The 17344-nt window shown below is 34.9% G+C and overlaps 3 protein-coding genes across 3 annotated transcripts; 2 read left to right on the top strand and 1 right to left on the bottom strand.

The window, feature by feature from the left end:
* The first annotated feature begins 2212 nt into the window (after window positions 1-2212).
* Window positions 2213-5188, top strand: LOC112058302 (inactive peptidyl-prolyl cis-trans isomerase shutdown). The gene is made up of 4 exons (XM_024099024.2): window positions 2213-2461; window positions 2947-3265; window positions 3807-4006; window positions 4398-5188. The coding sequence occupies exons 1-4, from the start codon at window positions 2412-2414 to the stop codon at window positions 5119-5121; spliced, it is 1293 nt and encodes a 430-aa protein (XP_023954792.2). The 5' UTR covers window positions 2213-2411; the 3' UTR covers window positions 5122-5188.
* A 155-nt stretch (window positions 5189-5343) lies between these two features.
* On the bottom strand, window positions 5344-8726 carry LOC112058303 (protein l(2)37Cc). Its single transcript, XM_024099025.2, has 5 exons — window positions 8571-8726; window positions 8164-8253; window positions 7358-7519; window positions 6767-6948; window positions 5344-5894 (listed from the first exon to the last, which is right to left on the bottom strand). The coding sequence occupies exons 2-5, from the start codon at window positions 8249-8251 to the stop codon at window positions 5502-5504; spliced, it is 825 nt and encodes a 274-aa protein (XP_023954793.1). The 5' UTR covers window positions 8252-8253; window positions 8571-8726; the 3' UTR covers window positions 5344-5501.
* Window positions 8727-14241: 5515 nt separating this feature from the next.
* On the top strand, window positions 14242-17344 carry LOC112058231 (uncharacterized). Its single transcript, XM_024098938.2, has 4 exons — window positions 14242-14373; window positions 15080-15244; window positions 15650-15779; window positions 16657-17344. The coding sequence occupies exons 1-4, from the start codon at window positions 14287-14289 to the stop codon at window positions 16791-16793; spliced, it is 519 nt and encodes a 172-aa protein (XP_023954706.2). The 5' UTR covers window positions 14242-14286; the 3' UTR covers window positions 16794-17344.

The raw sequence follows: 17344 nt of genomic DNA on the forward strand, positions 1-17344 counted from the left end.
GGAATGCCCTGGTATAATCTCCATATACTTTTATACGGGGGTAGTATAATATTATATGGAGATGATAATTTGATGTATAAATAAGGATCTGGTTAAACTAACATCTAGATTCTAGTCGAACCCAAATATCAACCTCACCTGCACGGGGTACCCCCTGCTGGACAACGGACGAGGCTCTGGCGACCGACCAATGGCGAGATACTTACCCGTACACCCATCTAGGATACCAGGTAGACGAGGCTCCAGCGACCTTGGAGTAGAAATAACTCCTATAATGTCTGCTGCAGAAGGCAAGGGGAAACCACGCTTGCCGCGTGTGGTTAGAAGGTAAGGGGGCAAAGAAAGCGTGTTTATCAATCGCCGTTTACTGTTCAACTGGTTTAATATTGCTAAATACATTGGGTTAGTAATGTGTTCTTGAGTTGTTAGTATCGACATATGCGCGCCACATGTTAACTTACAATTTTACAATTAAACAATAATATTTGTATGGATAACGTTACACCTGCACTATTTTCCCAAGAGAGAAATAGTAGATCGTAACTCAATAGAAATTTTGTCGGACGATCCGGCTAACTTCCGGCGCCACCTATCCGGGTTAGGTGGTGGAAAATATGTTATGCCGGCCATGTGAGTGTGACGCACCAAGCACCGCTTAGAAACTATGCATATGGTGAACGCAGCGAAGGAAAGATGCTAGCGAGACATCCTCATCGCTTTGGAACGTGGAACATTCGCGGTCTAAATGAAGTTGGAAAGTTTAATATCATAGAGAGAGAAATGGAAAGGAAAGGCTTACAACTTTTGGGACCAAGTGAGACTAAATAGAGAAAATTTGGCCATTTTATGTCTGATTCGGGGAACAAGATATACTTTTTGAGTTTTGAAGATATACTTTTTGAGTTCTAGAAGTGTGGCTTTTGTAGTGCCTCAGAAGATAGATAGATCTGTTAATGGATATAAACCCGTTAATGACCGAATCATTACTCTCAAGCTGGACGCATCCTCATGTCGGATAAACATCGTGCAAGTATACGCTCCAACTGCACAATCAACGAAGGAAAACATCGAGCCATTTTAAAGCACACTGTGTGTGTGTGTGTGTCCCGCAAGGAGAAGTGACACTGTTAATAGGAGTTTAATGCCAAAGTTGGAAGTGTGAATTTTAAATTAGAATGCTTGTATGTAACAAACTTTCAACACCTAATTCAGACCCTTCTCTTTCTATTTTAGGGACAAAAATGCAACATGGGCTGCATGTTATTTTCCATAGTCCCATTTGTCATAATATCAAAATTAATCTGGATCGGTTCAGCCGTTTAGCCGTGTTAAGGTAACATACAGACTTACTTTTTCGCAATTTTAATAGTAGATATGAAGTATGGATATAAAAAGTGGGAATCGTAGATATTAGATCGATGAATTTAAATCTAAGGAATGCATTATATATTTATTATTGTCAGTTGCATTAATTTTTTTTCTGAATATTTCATGGTGATATTTTTCGTTTTAGAGTCGATGAATTTTACACCACAGCGAAACTGCCTGGGCAAGGAAACGGAAAGTTTTTGACTTTTTCGATCGATATCGTGATTCGCGGCAAACAAGAGTGAAACGAACTGTCACCCGCAATAGCATTTAGTCGGAGGATTAGGCCTATTTCGGCATACTTTAATATTATAGCCGATTACGAACGATTTTTGGATTTTCTGTCCAAAAATCTCTATCTATCTAACTATTACTACGAGACCACAATACGAAACTTGAAAAATCTTTGATCTACTTATTTCATGGTGACCTTGAAGAATATTATTGTTATTTTTACTTTCCCGTGGAAAGAAAAGCTGCTACCAGGTTAAGACTCTTTTGTGCACCCTGTCACAATATAAATTTACCATTTTTCATAAAAAACATACAGGTTAAATAAGAAAATTTATGAAATCGCAAAGCAAAGCACGAAAATTAACCAAACAAGGAAACAAAAACAAATCACCATCTTGCATTTAATATTACCAGTCTAAAACTTTTAAGTATTACTTTTACTCAGTTTTAATAGATTATGATTTAAATACAACGAAATAATTATTATTTATATAAATCGTATAAATATTAAAATGAGTTTCAAAGATTATGGATTGTTTGTTAGGTCTTTGCTTATATATCTATGGGATTTTATTGCATCTGTGGTGTCATTGTCAGGTCAGCTGTGTCAACTGTCACTGTCAGAATTTCACGGACAAGGACGTCTCGTCAACAACACAGAATTCAGAAAAGAAAATCGAGAAAACTCGACTCGCTGAAGATTGAAGATGAAGAATAAAATACTACCCTCCACTCTAAATTACGGAACAGAAATCTGATTAATTGTATCGGTCACAGGTGGCCGGACAGACGTATTTTTATTTGTAATCATGAACTCCAATGAGCCTAAAATTGTGTTAGAAACTGGTTTGGATTTGAGGTATGGATGGTTTAATTTTTTAACCGCAGGACCAATGATGTTAAATACTGTAGGATAAAATTATCATTGCCCAGGGGCCAGGACCCACTGCAAAAAAAAAATGTGGCGTTAGAAGGCGTGTGTGTGCACTATAGCTCCTAATTTATGGGACCGAAATGGTGCGATTATTTCGTTTAAACGTATTAATATAATCGAGATATTTTTTACCTTGAATACCTACCTACTGATCCAATATTAAGATATTTTTCTAAAGAGTTTTGAATTTTTGAAGAAAATTCTTAGTAGGTAGCAGCCCAACATTAAGAAGTTAATAGTATGAACTTCTGTCCCTTAGAATTTATTATGAGTGAAACTCTTATTGTTTGCTGATTATTTCTTATAACCCTTTAACCTTACAGAGCTATAGAACAAATCTCTGTGTCTGTCTCTCTGTGCTGTCCATCTGGTAACTCTTGAGTTGATTCACATTTTTATTTTTATTATAGACAACTATTCACAACTGGCTCAACAATTCACATAAACACAGAGTATGATGATATTGACATTGAAGCAGAGGTAGAGAACAGTGAATCATATTCAAAGAGAAATGCTAGGACTGAGTATAAAGGTGAGCCAGTGGAATGCTTTGAAGAATTTGCCAAACACCTTACGCAGCTTGACAAAAGTGGATTTATTAAGAAAAAGATTTTGCAAGAAGGTGGAGGATTACCATTAGATAAAGAATGCACAGTTTCTGTTGCATTTACAGGATATTGGGAAAATGAAGTTGAGCCTTTTGGCTGCACTAAGCCTGATAAGCCCATGGTAAAATGTTTTTACGAGTTAGCATAGTATAAATTGCGGGTGTCTATGTATACTTCTTGGTGCTGTAGAAATGAGGGAATAGAATATCACCAATGTCACTTGCTAATATTATAATGATTAATTAAGATACATTATACCTTTCCAAAGAAGTTTTTAAATTGTAAAAGCATAACAAAAAAACAGCCATGTGTGTGTCAGACCACATGCAGTTTGGGGTTCTGTAAATTAAGTTTATTCTCTTATGTATATATATCGCTATGAAATAAACAAGAAAAAAAATTCAAACCCACTTTACATGTAGGGGAGGTACCCTATAAAAAAATTTCTTCAAGATTTTATTTTAAGATTTTGTTCACATTTTTAATTACTATTACTATAGTCTCTGCACTAAACCACAAACACGGACAGACAGATGGAACTGACGAAACTATAAAGGTTCCTTGTGGATTATGGAACCCTAAAAACAAATAAGTGTATTAGTTGTTTGTTCTTTTTCACATATATAAGGATGGATGGGTTATGAATGAATATCTTTTTCCAGGTTGTAAATTTGAATGACAATGACTTATTACCTGGCATTCAAATGGCTATAGAATCTATGTTGGTTGGTGAATTGTCAGTATTTTTGATTTCCTATCGAGTGATGTATGGAGAAATGGGGGCCCCACCCCGTATTAAAGCTAAAGCAGATTGTGTATTTTTTATTCAGTTAATAAAAAGCATTATTACACCTAAAGATGGGTAAGATGAATTTTAATCTCAGTGATTTTAAATATAAGAAGCATTCAGAAAATTGGCGGCCTCCGTAGCAGTGGTATGAGCAGTGGATTTACAAAACGGATGTCCTGGGTTCGATCCCTGGCTGGGTAGATTGAGATTTTCTTAATTGGTCCAGGTATAGCTGGTGGGAGGCTGCGGCCGTGGCTTGTCACTTGTAAAGAGTAAAAAACAAAATAAAAAAAAATCCTATAATTGAGAAACTTTGCTTTATTCAAGTTTAAGTTTTTATAAATCCAAGGAGTTGAATGTTTTTTCTGCATCTAAACAGAATATATATTTAATTTTTTAGTTTATTTTTCATATTATGTACCTATGTAAAAAAACAGTTAATGGAAAATCTTTAAAATTTCAGGGAAATAGATTTTGCTGAACCAAATGTTTTCCAAAGAGTTCACCATAAAGTGAAATTGTTATTCAGTTCAGGTGTGACCTTACATAAATCGAAAAACTATCCTACTGCAATTCAGTTGTTTAAAAAAGGAATTAACATGCTTCATAGATGTAGACTAGCTGATGAGAAAGAAGAAAACATACAAATTAAACTATTGAGAAAGATGTATATCAATTTAGCAATAAGCTACAATGAAACTAAACAACCTTTGAAGGCTTGCACAGCATGTAATGAACTCAATAGGTTAGATAGTTTGTGGAATAATCCAAAAGCTCTCTTCCAGAATGCTAAAGCTCTTAGAATGATTGGCCAGTTTGAGGATGCTCAAAAAAGATTAAATAGGGCTTTAAAACTGAGTCCAGATGAGAAAAAGGCAGAAATATTGGGGGAAATAGCATTGGTTAACAGATTGAAAAATTCCTGCAATCAGTCTCTGCTGGTAGAAACCCAAATGCCAAATACATTAAATGATAAATTCAAAACTGAAGTAGATGCTTTATTACATAGTTTTAAAGAAAATGTTAGTCTTTGTAATCTGACTTTGCCAGGAAATTTAAATGCAGCTGAAATGGATTATATAAAGGAAGCTTGTGTTAGGGAAAATTTGTTTTGTTACAGAAACGAAGCAGATTATATACTAGACAGAGATCCAATAGAATCAAAAGCAGAACTATTGTCTACTTAAATATCTGATTACTATTTTTTTATAGTTTTTTGTACATTGATTGATTAATAAAAAAAGTATAAGGTTACCTTTTTGTGATAATTTACTTTAGATAAAACCCCCAAAGTGGAATCCAGTTTCATATTATTTATAATAAAAATGGGAAAGACTTTATATTAGCAGAAATAACTCCTAGCTTTTATTTTAATGTTTTTATTATATTCAATTAGAAATAAAGACAAATTTAACGATGCATAATTTATTGCATATATAAGCTAATATATGACTACAATCTTGTTGGAACAATACAAAGTTTCAAAATGCAACATTCACCAAATGCATAATATTAACCATAGTTTAAATCTACCATTAGTAATTACAATATTTTATCTTAGGATATATTAGTTTTGGGTGGGAAGGTTTAAGAGTACATTTTGGCCTTGGGGAAGGTAGGTGACATTTCTGGACTTTGACAATTGGTAGGCAATGTCTTCTGCCGCTTCTATACGTCTGAGCTCTACCAGGCCTTCACCAGCTGTTCCAAATGATTTTGCCAGAAGTACAGCTGCCTGTGCATCACCCTCAGCTGTGATGATGGCAGCCTTTTTCTGTTGTTCTGCTTTTTCTACCAGGAATCTGGCCTTTTCTGCCTCCTGTTGTGCTACTTGTTTCAATTCAACGGCTTGTGTGAATTCCTTGCCAAAAGTTAAATGTGTAATTGAGATGTCATCTAATATTAATCCAAATTGGCCTGCTCTTTCAGTTAAGCTCTCGTTTACTTTTTGTGACACAATCTGTAAAGAAATGTGTAACCAACATAAAACAAATGCCCTGACCACTTTATTTTGTAAAAAAGGAAAGTTGAGTTTTTGATTAAACTTGTGTTGCATCATCATAAGTACAGTATCAAATTTGATATAAACAATTAAACAATATTAAATTAGTATAGAACTTGTAATAAGGTAAAAGTTGCACATTTTATCAATTTTTCCAAACACTGTCGGGCGTCTTTTAAACATGAAGTTATTACTATTATAAACTAGTAAATAAAACTGGCATGACAATGGCACAGATAACCTTTAGATCATCGTGGCAGAAGGTGTTTTCTGATGTTCAATTAAAAGTTCAATTGAAAATTTAAATTTGGGAGATTCAAGTCTCAGAAAATTAAATATAATTTTTAATATTGTCATCATATCAGTTGATGGATATTTACTGCATAGGCCTTTTCACAATAAAATTAAATTTTCATGTTTCACTAACTTAAAGGACAGCATAATTAATTCCATCTAATTTGAAATTATGTTAAGTTGTTCAATATATACTACAGCCTTTCTTGATGAGTACTGTTTACCAAAATTAGAAATGAAGGTAAAAAACGCATGTCCTTTCATAACTTATTTATTTTAAATTATGTATGGTTTGTCTATAAAATGTTACATAAAATATTATATTAATCACACCTAATTGTTCTAAGCTTATTAATCAAATTTCTTTTCATTAGTTTAATGAACAAGTTAAATATAATTATTATTAGGTGTGAAATGACTAGTGATTTATACCCTCATTTTTAAATTGATTGTTGGTAAAGGTAAACAGTACTCATCAAGAAAGGCTGTAATATAGATGTATGTAATGGTAAAAAAAATTGCACAAATAATTTTACCTCTCTCTGTGTAATTAATTCTCCAGCATCAAACTGTGCCACCACAGCTTTGAGCACTTCAGATGTGATAGAGGGCAGCACTCTTTCATCATAATCCACACCAAGGATTGTGTATATTCTGGGCAGTTGGTCTGGCACTGGTCTGAACAGGATACGCAGTGTGATGTTTACATTTTGGAGATCTGAAATTTAATACAATTCGTATGTTGTATTTTTTGGATGTTTAGTTGTTTATGCCACAGGTAAGTAAAATCACTACAACTAGTGGAAGCCTGTGACTTTGTGAGGGAGATATATTGACTTTCTGGGATAAAAAGTATTGTATCTTCCACTGAAAGTCCCATTAAAATCAGATCAACTGATCTAATGATGAAAAATTGTTTGTGTTTTAGTATCATGTACATAATTACAAGCTTTTGATAAAAAAGTTTCGAAATCACCAACAGACTTTAATTGAGGATGGGGATGAGGATTATGATGATCATATTAATCATAATCATAACAATACAATTAAAATAAAAATTTCACTCCACAAAATAATAGTTTTTAAAATAAACAGAATGTTTCTAAAAATAAAACCATTAGAATTACCTTTGCTTCCTGTGACTGTAGGTACATTACGAGGTCTGGATCTGATGTCAAATAGAATTGGTTTCTGAACCCATGGAATAAAGAAGTGGGTTCCTTCACCAACAACTACATTTTTGACACCAGCAAATCTGTCAAATATAACTGCTCGGTGACCACCATCCACTACAAACAGAATTGTATGTATTTCATTAATATGTATACTAATACTTGTGTTAAGAATATGAAAAAGGCATTGTGTTTGCATCTTTTGTGGAAATGACACAAACTTTGTATAAGTCATTGTGCTAGATCTGGGGGCACACCAGTGCTCCCACCATGTTGAGTTGTTGGTTTAAGTTACTAAAATAATTTTTAAAATAAACAATGATAAAAGCTGCTTCTTCATGCAATAGATTTTATATTGTACACTAAAATAAAAGCGGAATAATTGTTGTAAAGTTTAATTGGAGCACTGAGTGGCCTATACAGTATTGGATAATGTGGTACTAAGAGTTATTAAGATTCCATTCTTTCAATAGATTATTTGACAAAAAAAAAATAAAAAAAATAAAGTTAGGCTATATTTCAATATGTATTTAGAATAGAATGTAGAATATTAAATAAATAAAATAAATAGTGATTAGAATAGGATCAAACTTTATCAATTATCATCCTAAGTCAACAAACCCACAAACTTAATAACCAGGCTGATGAGTTTCTAACTCTGCATTTTTGAGCCTATTCTTGCAACAACATATTATGAATATTCTTGGTATGTATTTACTAATTTAGATTTTGGAAACAAATAGTATATTATATAAGAATACCATTATATAAAGCTGAGTTTACAACTCCACCAACAAGGGCTACTCCTAAACCCACTTGACCAATACGATTGAAAAGCTGTGCAGCCATATCTGAAAAAAAATAACAAATTTAAAATTAGAATTGTACAAATTAGGCAGGCATTAAAAACGGCTACAAAACTTTTCCATAAAAAAGGTAATTTATTGCACCATTTATAAGCAGTATTTAATCTAAAATTAATACAGACTTGCGCAATTATGATATAAATAAAATTAATATGTGATGAAATAAGAAAATAAATGCTCATAAAATGATAAGATTAGGAATATTAATTCTTTAATTCTGTAAAATCGACATAACCTCAAACATACGGTTTAATTTACTATTTGCCTGTAAATGAATAAAATAATCATTTTAAAGGTTTTACCTTGCCTTCGGGTGCTATTTGTTTTAGTTTTACAATGAATTACGTCTATAAATATGAGAAAACTTGAAATTAGATTTTTCCTATTACGGCATTTAGTACGGCTTCAACTGACGTAAGATCATAGACAATAGATTACATAGACCTACAATAGACAATAGAATACATGTGGGAATAGATAAAAAAAGAGTTGCTTGGTGCTTGTACTATGTGCGTGTTACATGCGCAAGTTGAGCTGTTGAGGGTGAGACAATACGAACATCATGTAATGATTTTTAAAGAGATCGAAGATTATTGGCCTGCAAACTGATCGTCCCGATATCGCGTTCGTTTACGGCGTTTTTAAAGCAATTTCAGAAATTGTTTTGTTTTATTACTTTTATGCTCCTCTATTTTTTTTTAACTTGTGACATTTGACAATATTACATGACATTGACAGCTTACACCGGATATGAATTATGAATTAAATTCCAATTTTTTTCGCTGTTTTGAACACTTTTACTGTATTGTCTATGTTTAATTTGTAGACAAGGAAGTGAACCAAACAAATATTTAGGTATCTAATTAATGCGGGTTCTAAAAATTCTGAAAATATTTTTCAAAACAGCAACTTGTTCCTTCTATCCCTAAAAATACTATCGACCTGCCTATAAATTATAAATAAAGGACGGACGCCCGCGACTTCGTCCGCGTGAAAATCGATGTAAACTTTCAACCCCTATTTCACACCATTCTATTTATATTTTTGCAAGTTTTATAAAGTACAATATATAGTATAGTCCACTAATTTTACATTTACAAATGTACCTTGAAAACTGAAGGAATTTCGCGACAAAAAGTATCCTATACTTATCTTCGTATTATGGCATCAGATCGATCTAAGTTTCATTTGAGTTCTGCTCGGTAATAAAAAAAGACCAACTGTCAGACAGACAGACAGACAGACAGACTGACAGACAAAAATAACAAAAAAATGTTTTGGGCCTCAGTATCGATCATATTTTATGCTGTCCAACAAAAACTTGGACAAAAAGCGGACCCGGTCAAGCTTAGCTTTTACTTATGTACACTTCTTCCCTACCCCTGCCCTTCTCCCACACTACACCTACCCTATCCGTACCCTACCCTACCCGTAACTTACCTTACACCTACCCGTACCCTACCCCTGCCCTAACATCATTCAATTGTTTTGCCTTCACGAAACCTCTTCACTAACATTTGAACTATATAGGTATGATTATAAAGTTCAAATTGACTTTTAAGTATCTACCTATTATTACGAATCGTTTGTATGGGAGTACTTATAGAAAAGTGTTGTTTTTAGACTTCTTTTTTTGATTTGTCTCTTTTAATTAGGAATTTTCTAAAGAAAATAATTAGCGAAATCGGTCTGTCCTCCAAATTTGCGCTTATCAACACATTCAGCGATTAATTTATATAGAAGATTGTACCTAAGAGGTAAACTTTGTGTGGTTGTAGGGGGTAGTCTTTGGATCTACTGAATCGATTGTGAAAATTATTTCACCGATAGAAAGCTACGTTATTTGCGAGTGTCATAGGCAAATTTTCTACTCCGGAAACAGAAACTGTGTGAGTGAAACCGGCATTAGCGGCATTTTTGCGTCTTTTAGAAATTTTGTATTATCTACGATAGTAAACAACTAATTAACAAACCTACTATAATATCCTCTTGATTAGTAATTTATTTTGATTCGGATTTAAGTTTAGCTGTGTAAATAATGACGTAAACCTTAGTATATGATGTAAATATTTTTTTAAGTGCAATAGGTACTTTAACGGCTAAAATATATAAGATAAATATATGCCTTCGCGACACTTTTTGTAGAAAATGATGTGTTCTGCAAAGTTTTTTATTATTCTCTACAAGTTAGCCCTTGACTACAATCTCACCTGATAGTAAGTGACGATGCAATCTAAGATGGAAGCGGGCTAACTTGATAAGAGAAGGATGAAAATCCATAGCCGTACCGGAACACCGGCTTGGCGGTACGTCTTTGTCAGTAAGGTGGTAACTAGCCACGGCCGAAGCCTCTCACCAGCCATACCTTGACCAATTAAGAAAACCTCAATCGGCCTAGCGGGGGATCGAGTCCAGGACCTCCGTCTTGTAAATCCACCGCGCATACCACTGAGGCCGTATATAGTATAGATTTACACTGTAGGTACTTAATAAGTAATAAATAGACAGAACATAGTACCTACGCTAAAGATAACGCGTGACTATACTTATTACTAAAATATTATGTGACTGAACTAACTATACTGTTAAACAAAGTGTAGTTAATTTAAAATGCAAACCCCGTAGATCGGTACAAATTGCAATCCTCTATAACCTAAATCTGTAAACATACCGCTAACTGTGTTAGCGGGAACCAGATGGTAATTGAACGAAAAATAAACAAACACAGAGGGGATAATCGCTCCGAGTCTGCTGAGGGTCGCGCGGGTGGCTCAATTATGCAATAACTTTCAATAAGCAAATCATTAGCCTCGTAAAGTGTACGACAGTTTAATATTGTTAATGGCCATTAGAGTTGAGAGTGATTGCTGAAGATGCACTTACGTGGGCTGAGAAATGATTGTACCGAAGCAGAAACTACCTACCCACTTAAGGGAAAGCCAAAGACATACATTAGTCATGTTTATCTTCTATCTATACTTATAATAAATCTGTAGAGAGGTCAATTCTGTACATGAAATATATTTCCAAAATAACTATCAGGGGGTGATTAGTGATCGATACTGATGCCAAAAATGCAATCAGTAAAATTTTTGTCTGTCTGTCTGTCTGTCTGTCTGTATGTTCTTTATAGAAACAAAAACTACTGGACGGATTTAAACGAAACTTGGTACAATTATTCAACATACTCCTGGGCAGGTTATAGTATACTTTTCATTACGCTAACATCAATAGGAGCAGAGCAGTGAAGAGAAATGTTGAGAAAACGGGAGAAGTTACTCAATTTTTTAAGATTCCGTCGCGTGTACAGCCTTAATGGTTAAAGCTACATAGAAATCATGTATGACGGAAATGTTTTCCTTAAAATTATCTATAAAAACACAACAGCATATATATGTCTATCTTTTATGGTTGACTCGCAATAACACGTGTAACTCCCGATAGCTTAGCAGTTTGGAGCTTTCTAATTATATTTGTCTACTCTTATGTTTGTAACACTCATCAGTCATTAGTCAGTTAACAGTATTACCTATTCAATAAAAAAAGAATCATAAAAATCGGTAAAGAAACACCAAAGTTATACATGAAATACGTTAAGCCATCGCGCGTGAATACTAATTCATGCTGTAAGGATTATTTTTGTGTAACGGTTGCCGCGCTCGACGCGACTTGCGGTGGGAGGAATAAACAAAGAAGTGCAGCCTTAATGAGTAGGGTAGGGTAGGGGTAGGGTAGGGGTAGGGTAGGGGTAGGGTAGGGGTAGGGTAGTGGTAGGGTAGGGGTAGGGTAGGGGTAGGGTAGAGGTAGGTTTGGGTAGGGGTAGTTGAAAGTTTACAACGACTTTCACGCGGACGAAGTCGCGGGCGTCCGCTAGTCTTCTATACTTATAATAAATCTGTAGAGAGGTCAATTCTGTACATGAAATATATTTCCAAAATAACTATCAGGGGGTGATTAGTGATCGATACTGATGCCAAAAATGCAATCAGTAAAATTTTTGTCTGTCTGTCTGTCTGTCTGTCTGTCTGTCTGTCTGTCTGTCTGTCTGTATGTTCTTTATAGAAACAAAAACTACTGGACGGATTTTAACGAAACTTGGTACAATTATTCAACATACTCCTGGGCAGGTTATAGTATACTTTTCATTACGCTACGATCAATAGGAGCAGAGCAGTGAAGAGAAATGTTGAGAAAACGGGAGAAGTTACTCAATTATTTAAGCTTCCGTCGCGTGTACAGCCTTAATGGTTAAAGCTACATAGAAATCATGTATGACGGAAATGTTTTCCTTAAAATTATGTATAAAAACACAACAGCATATATATGTCTATCTTTTATGGTTGACTCACAATAACACGTGTAATTCCCGATAGCTTAGCAGTTCGGAGCTTTCTAATTATATTTGTCTACTCTTATGTTTATAACACTCATCACTCATCCCAAATAAGAAAGTTAACATTATTACCTATTCAATAAAAAAATAATCATAAAAATCGGTAAAGAAACACAAAAGTTATACATGAAATACGCTAAAATACTAATTCAAGCTTTATGGGTTATGTTTGTGTAACGGTTGCCGCGCTCGACGCGACTCGCGGTGGGAGGAATAAATAAAGTGCAGCCTTAATGAGTAGGGTAGGGGTAGGGTAGGGTAGGGTAGGGGTAGGGTAGTGGTACGGTAGGGGTAGGGTTGGGATAAGGTAGGGTAGGGGTAGGGTAGAGGTAGGTTAGGGTAGGGTAGGATAGGGGTAGTTGAAAGTTTACAACGACTTTCACGCGGACGAAGTCGCGGGCGTCCGCTAGTATGGAATAAGAGCATGCAATAGGAAAACCACCACAATATTTTTTCCGATAGCTCCGCATTAATGGTGTAGATGTAGCAGTGGCGAAGAATAGAATTTAGATGAATGTAAGGCGTCCCAAAAAAATACAAAGTCCGGTTTCCCATTTATCTAGATACAGTACTTACCTACAATGAATTTGCCTGGATTTTTAAATTGAATTTGCTTGCACTGAACTCTTCGCCGCTGGTAGTTAAGTACTTATATCTGGCTCTTGTTCTAGTATCTGGCATCCTACGAATCTTATTTTTTACTTAATTAATAATAAGATAATTTTATAAGTACTTGTATTGCCTAAGTATGATAAAATTGTTGTTATAACCTACAGCAGACATGCCAATGCACTATTTTCTTTATTTTTATAACTTTGACAATACTTAATCTTTACCTAAAGGTAATGTTAATGAACTCGTATAATCGATTATTTTGTAATGTTTTTGTAGATATTTTACCTACTAGGTACGTCGGCTCGTTTGGTGTTAAGCGATAAAGAGGAGATTGGGGTAAAAGGTGTGTAAATGCATGAAGTAGTATTTTCTATTATAAGAAGGCCTTTTAGAGTACCTAATATCTACTCTTATATATAATCCTCACTTATCTAGGTGTTAGCAATTTCTGCTGCATATCGTGAATTAAAACAGACATAAATTTTTTATCCTGGGTTCGAGTATGGTCTAATAATTCAGGTCAAGAAATGTCGAAAAAAAATCTCGCCTCGGAAACCATGTCAATTTTGTCTCGGAAATTTTGAAATATGATTAGGTAAATACTTTGTATTGCCCTCTCCTTTCTGTAAAGTGCTTTCTGGCATAAGAAATTCAGCGAGGTACGTACTAATCATAGAAAGAAATTACAAAGTGCGATTGTTGTTGAAGTTGTAAAGAGTGTATTAAAAAATAAATGAATTGATACAATTAGGTTAATTTAATACCAAACGAAAAGCAAACCATTCCTATTTACAGACTACATATATTCCTTTCTAAACAATAGACTACATGGTAAATATTTTAGAAAGTACAGTTTAGGAATCTGAGGTTTCTCATATTGTTTGTTCTACCAATTTACATACACACATACATATTTGCCCCACCTCCCCCTACTTGCATAGTCATTGTTTTATCTCGTTATGCGGCGGTAAGATGTTGTTTTAAATACGTTTTGTTTACTTTGAGTCAACATGCACGTGAAAGTGCCCGACGTCAACCGCTGCTGTTTCTATTTGCCGCTGCGGCCGGGCATTATTTTATTCGCCTATGTAAATATTGTAAGTACTAAGTTTTTTTACTTGTTTAGAGGATAGTGAAGTGTTAATGAAACGTTCATTCAAGTTCATTCAATCAATTTCAAGTTTAAGTTCAACATATTGACAAGCCCTCAATTCGCCCGATTCTCATAAATAATTTATTAATTTTTAATTAATTTTTAAAATTCTGGAAAGGTAGGTTTTATATAGACTGCTAGCAGAACCTGGTTGTTACATCGGTGTAGTTCCCATTCCTGTAGGAATACCGGGATAAAATATAGTTTTTATAGATATAAACGCCTAAAAAGTCTAGCCCTGATCAAAGCTTTATATTGGTGAAAGAATTTTTCAAATCAGTCCCGTAGTTTTTGAGAAAAACACAAATCGTTCCTCTTTATAATAATTAGCGTAAATAATTTATATAATACGAATAGTAGTCATATTCAAGATACGTCAAACTTTTAAAGAAAAGATAGATTAGCGTTCATAAATTTATTTTAATTATTTTTCTTTTAATAATATTTGCCATATTTTTATAATATTCCCGTTCTCCAACTAGTCGGGAAAGACTATGCTAGGAGTGGGTACGACAATAGACCAACGGGGCGGGTATCGAACCATCATCCCTCGGGGGAGTCCAACCGTATTACCGTTTACCGTTTACGGAGTACCGTTACCGAGTATTACCGTTGAGCTATTGAGGCATAACATGTATAATTTGTTCCAGTTGTTCTCTTTATTGTCAGTAACATGTCTGATCATCTCGACAGAGCTGCAGCATTCGTCTCTGACCGATGACGCGTCGCTCGAGACTATTACTACTACCATCTTGTTCAGCATCCTAGGGATGGGGATAATACTTAATTTCTTGCTTCTTGTCGCCGGGCACCAGGTAAGACCAACAACGTAAAGCAACGCCCTAATGGGGCATTAGTGCATTGCTTTACATGGCGCCAGAACGCTTTGACGGCCTCCGTGGCGCAGTGGTACGCGCGGTGGATTTACAAGACGGAGGTCCTGGGTTCGATCCCCGGCTGGGCTGATTAAGGTTTTCTTAATTGGTCCAGGTCTGGCTGGTGGGAGGCTTCGGTCGTGGCTAGTTACCACCATACCGACAAAGACGTACCACCAAGCGATTTAGCGTTCCGGTACGATGCAGTGTAGAAACCGAAAGGAGTGTGGATTTTCATCAGACCAGCAGGGGATCGAAGGATCGAAGGTCTTGTAAATACACCGCACTACGCCACGAAGGCCGTCAAAAATTAATGTGATGTTAAATTAAATATTTACATTTCAGAAAGATATTTCAATGCTGCGCCTATACAACTACTATGCAGTAGCAACTGCCCTCGCAGCGTTCATACCGACTGCATTTCTGCTCTCTAAAGAAATGTTTCTTGAAGTTGTAATCGCTTTGGTTGCAATAGGTAAGGAAAATGCACATTTTACAAAGTTACTTTTGGTTACCAATATCGCAAATTCCAGATGCATGATTATATATCAAGTCATACATAAGTAGTTTTAGAATCTAAAGATGGAGATCTAGGAACATACCTAATACTACCTAGTAGGAGGTCTATACGTTCCATTGTTGTCGACATCATCATACGGAAAGAACGGAAGAGTTTTTAAATTCCAATCCGCATTGGGCCAGCGTAGTGGACTATTGGCCTAACCCCTCTATTTCTGAGAGGAGACTCAAGCTCAGTAGTGAGCCGAATATGGATTGATAACGAGCGAATGAATTCACTAATTTGGTCTTTATTGACGACGTATTAAATAAACATCAAAACAACTGACAAATGTCATCTACCTATTGTATGATATCCACGATGGGTTGAGATTAAACACCGGATGACATTTGTTATAGGGAACCTTAATTTCGTACATACCTACGTCAAAGTAAATTAGCCTGTAGGAGTTATGATCCAGCAGAGGACTTTCATCGAAATCGTCTTAAAGTATACATAATTGAATTCGCAAGGCAGTCTGTATTTTGCAAAAAAAAAACGTTATATTGAAAAATTTTATGTGTGTCCTTTAAGCTTTTCTCAAAAATTAATGTAGATTTGTTAATAGTGAATTGTTATTGTAGAAATGTTAATAGTGTTTTGTGAACCGTACCTAGTTTAGAATAGGAAGACTGATTTACAAATATTGGAAGAATATTAATAATGAGAAAAGATAGCCGATAAAAGCCAAATACTTAACACATAAAATTGCAGGCGAGAGCTTGTTAAAATTAAACTTAATATAAAAACAGTAACATGACATATTATTAAGTGCCTTTTGTTTATTTATTAGCAATGCAGTGCTACGTCATCGTGCTCGTACGCAGTGAAGTTGTGAAGCTGGAAGAGAAACAGTTGATCACATTGGAGGATTTACATTCAGGCTTGCAGGAACAAGTTGATGTCTCGGATTGTGTCACTTTAGTGTAATACTAGCGGAATTCAGTTTTTCACCCGTGGGATCTATGAATTATTCCGAGATGAAAAGTAGTGTATGTGTTGATTCAGACTAAAATCTATTTCCATTCTAAAATTCAGCCAAATCAGTTCAGTAGTAGCGGCGTTAAAGAGTAACAAACATCCAAGCAAACAGCCATACAAACTTTTGCGTTTATAATATTAGTAGGATATAAGCACTAGTCAACTCCCTGCGGTTTCATACATGTAGTTCTCGTACCCGTGAGAATACGTGTATAAAATATAGCACAGGACAATGACTCAGACCAATTGCGTTTAGACATGTATAGCACTCAAATTCACCAACAAAATTGTCTATAGTTTTTTGAGGAGGAAGAGGTAAACACACACATTGTAAATATTTAACACCAATAAATATAAACTGTGTCCGTACACTACACACAACTATAAATTTAAATTGTAATACACACACGTGTAATTTTAACACAATAAAACACCGGGGTAACGTCTAGCGAGGCAGGTCCTATGGAAATTGGTCAGAGGATGCTAAAAAATAACGTAAC

Source organism: Bicyclus anynana, chromosome 3 (genome assembly GCF_947172395.1).
Source record: "Bicyclus anynana chromosome 3, ilBicAnyn1.1, whole genome shotgun sequence".
Taxonomy (NCBI): domain Eukaryota; kingdom Metazoa; phylum Arthropoda; class Insecta; order Lepidoptera; family Nymphalidae; genus Bicyclus; species Bicyclus anynana.

Bases quoted from the DNA above. Each gene is read 5' to 3' on its own strand.
- LOC112058302 (XM_024099024.2), top strand. From the start codon at position 2,412: ATGAACTCCAATGAGCCTAAAATTGTGTTAGAAACTGGTTTGGATTTG. The intron at 2,462-2,946 runs GTATGGATGGTT...TTTTTATTATAG, and splicing joins GAAACTGGTTTGGATTTGAG to ACAACTATTCACAACTGGCT. The intron at 4,007-4,397 runs GTAAGATGAATT...TTAAAATTTCAG, and splicing joins ATTATTACACCTAAAGATGG to GGAAATAGATTTTGCTGAAC.
- LOC112058303 (XM_024099025.2), bottom strand. From the start codon at position 8,251: ATGGCTGCACAGCTTTTCAATCGTATTGGTCAAGTGGGTTTAGGAGTA. The intron at 7,520-8,163 runs GTATTCTTATAT...TTCTGTTTGTAG, and splicing joins AAACTCAGCTTTATATAATG to TGGATGGTGGTCACCGAGCA. The intron at 5,895-6,766 runs GTAAAATTATTT...ATTTCTTTACAG, and splicing joins AATTAATTACACAGAGAGAG to ATTGTGTCACAAAAAGTAAA.
- LOC112058231 (XM_024098938.2), top strand. From the start codon at position 14,287: ATGCACGTGAAAGTGCCCGACGTCAACCGCTGCTGTTTCTATTTGCCG. The intron at 14,374-15,079 runs GTAAGTACTAAG...AATTTGTTCCAG, and splicing joins TATTCGCCTATGTAAATATT to TTGTTCTCTTTATTGTCAGT. The intron at 15,780-16,656 runs GTAAGGAAAATG...TTTATTTATTAG, and splicing joins AATCGCTTTGGTTGCAATAG to CAATGCAGTGCTACGTCATC.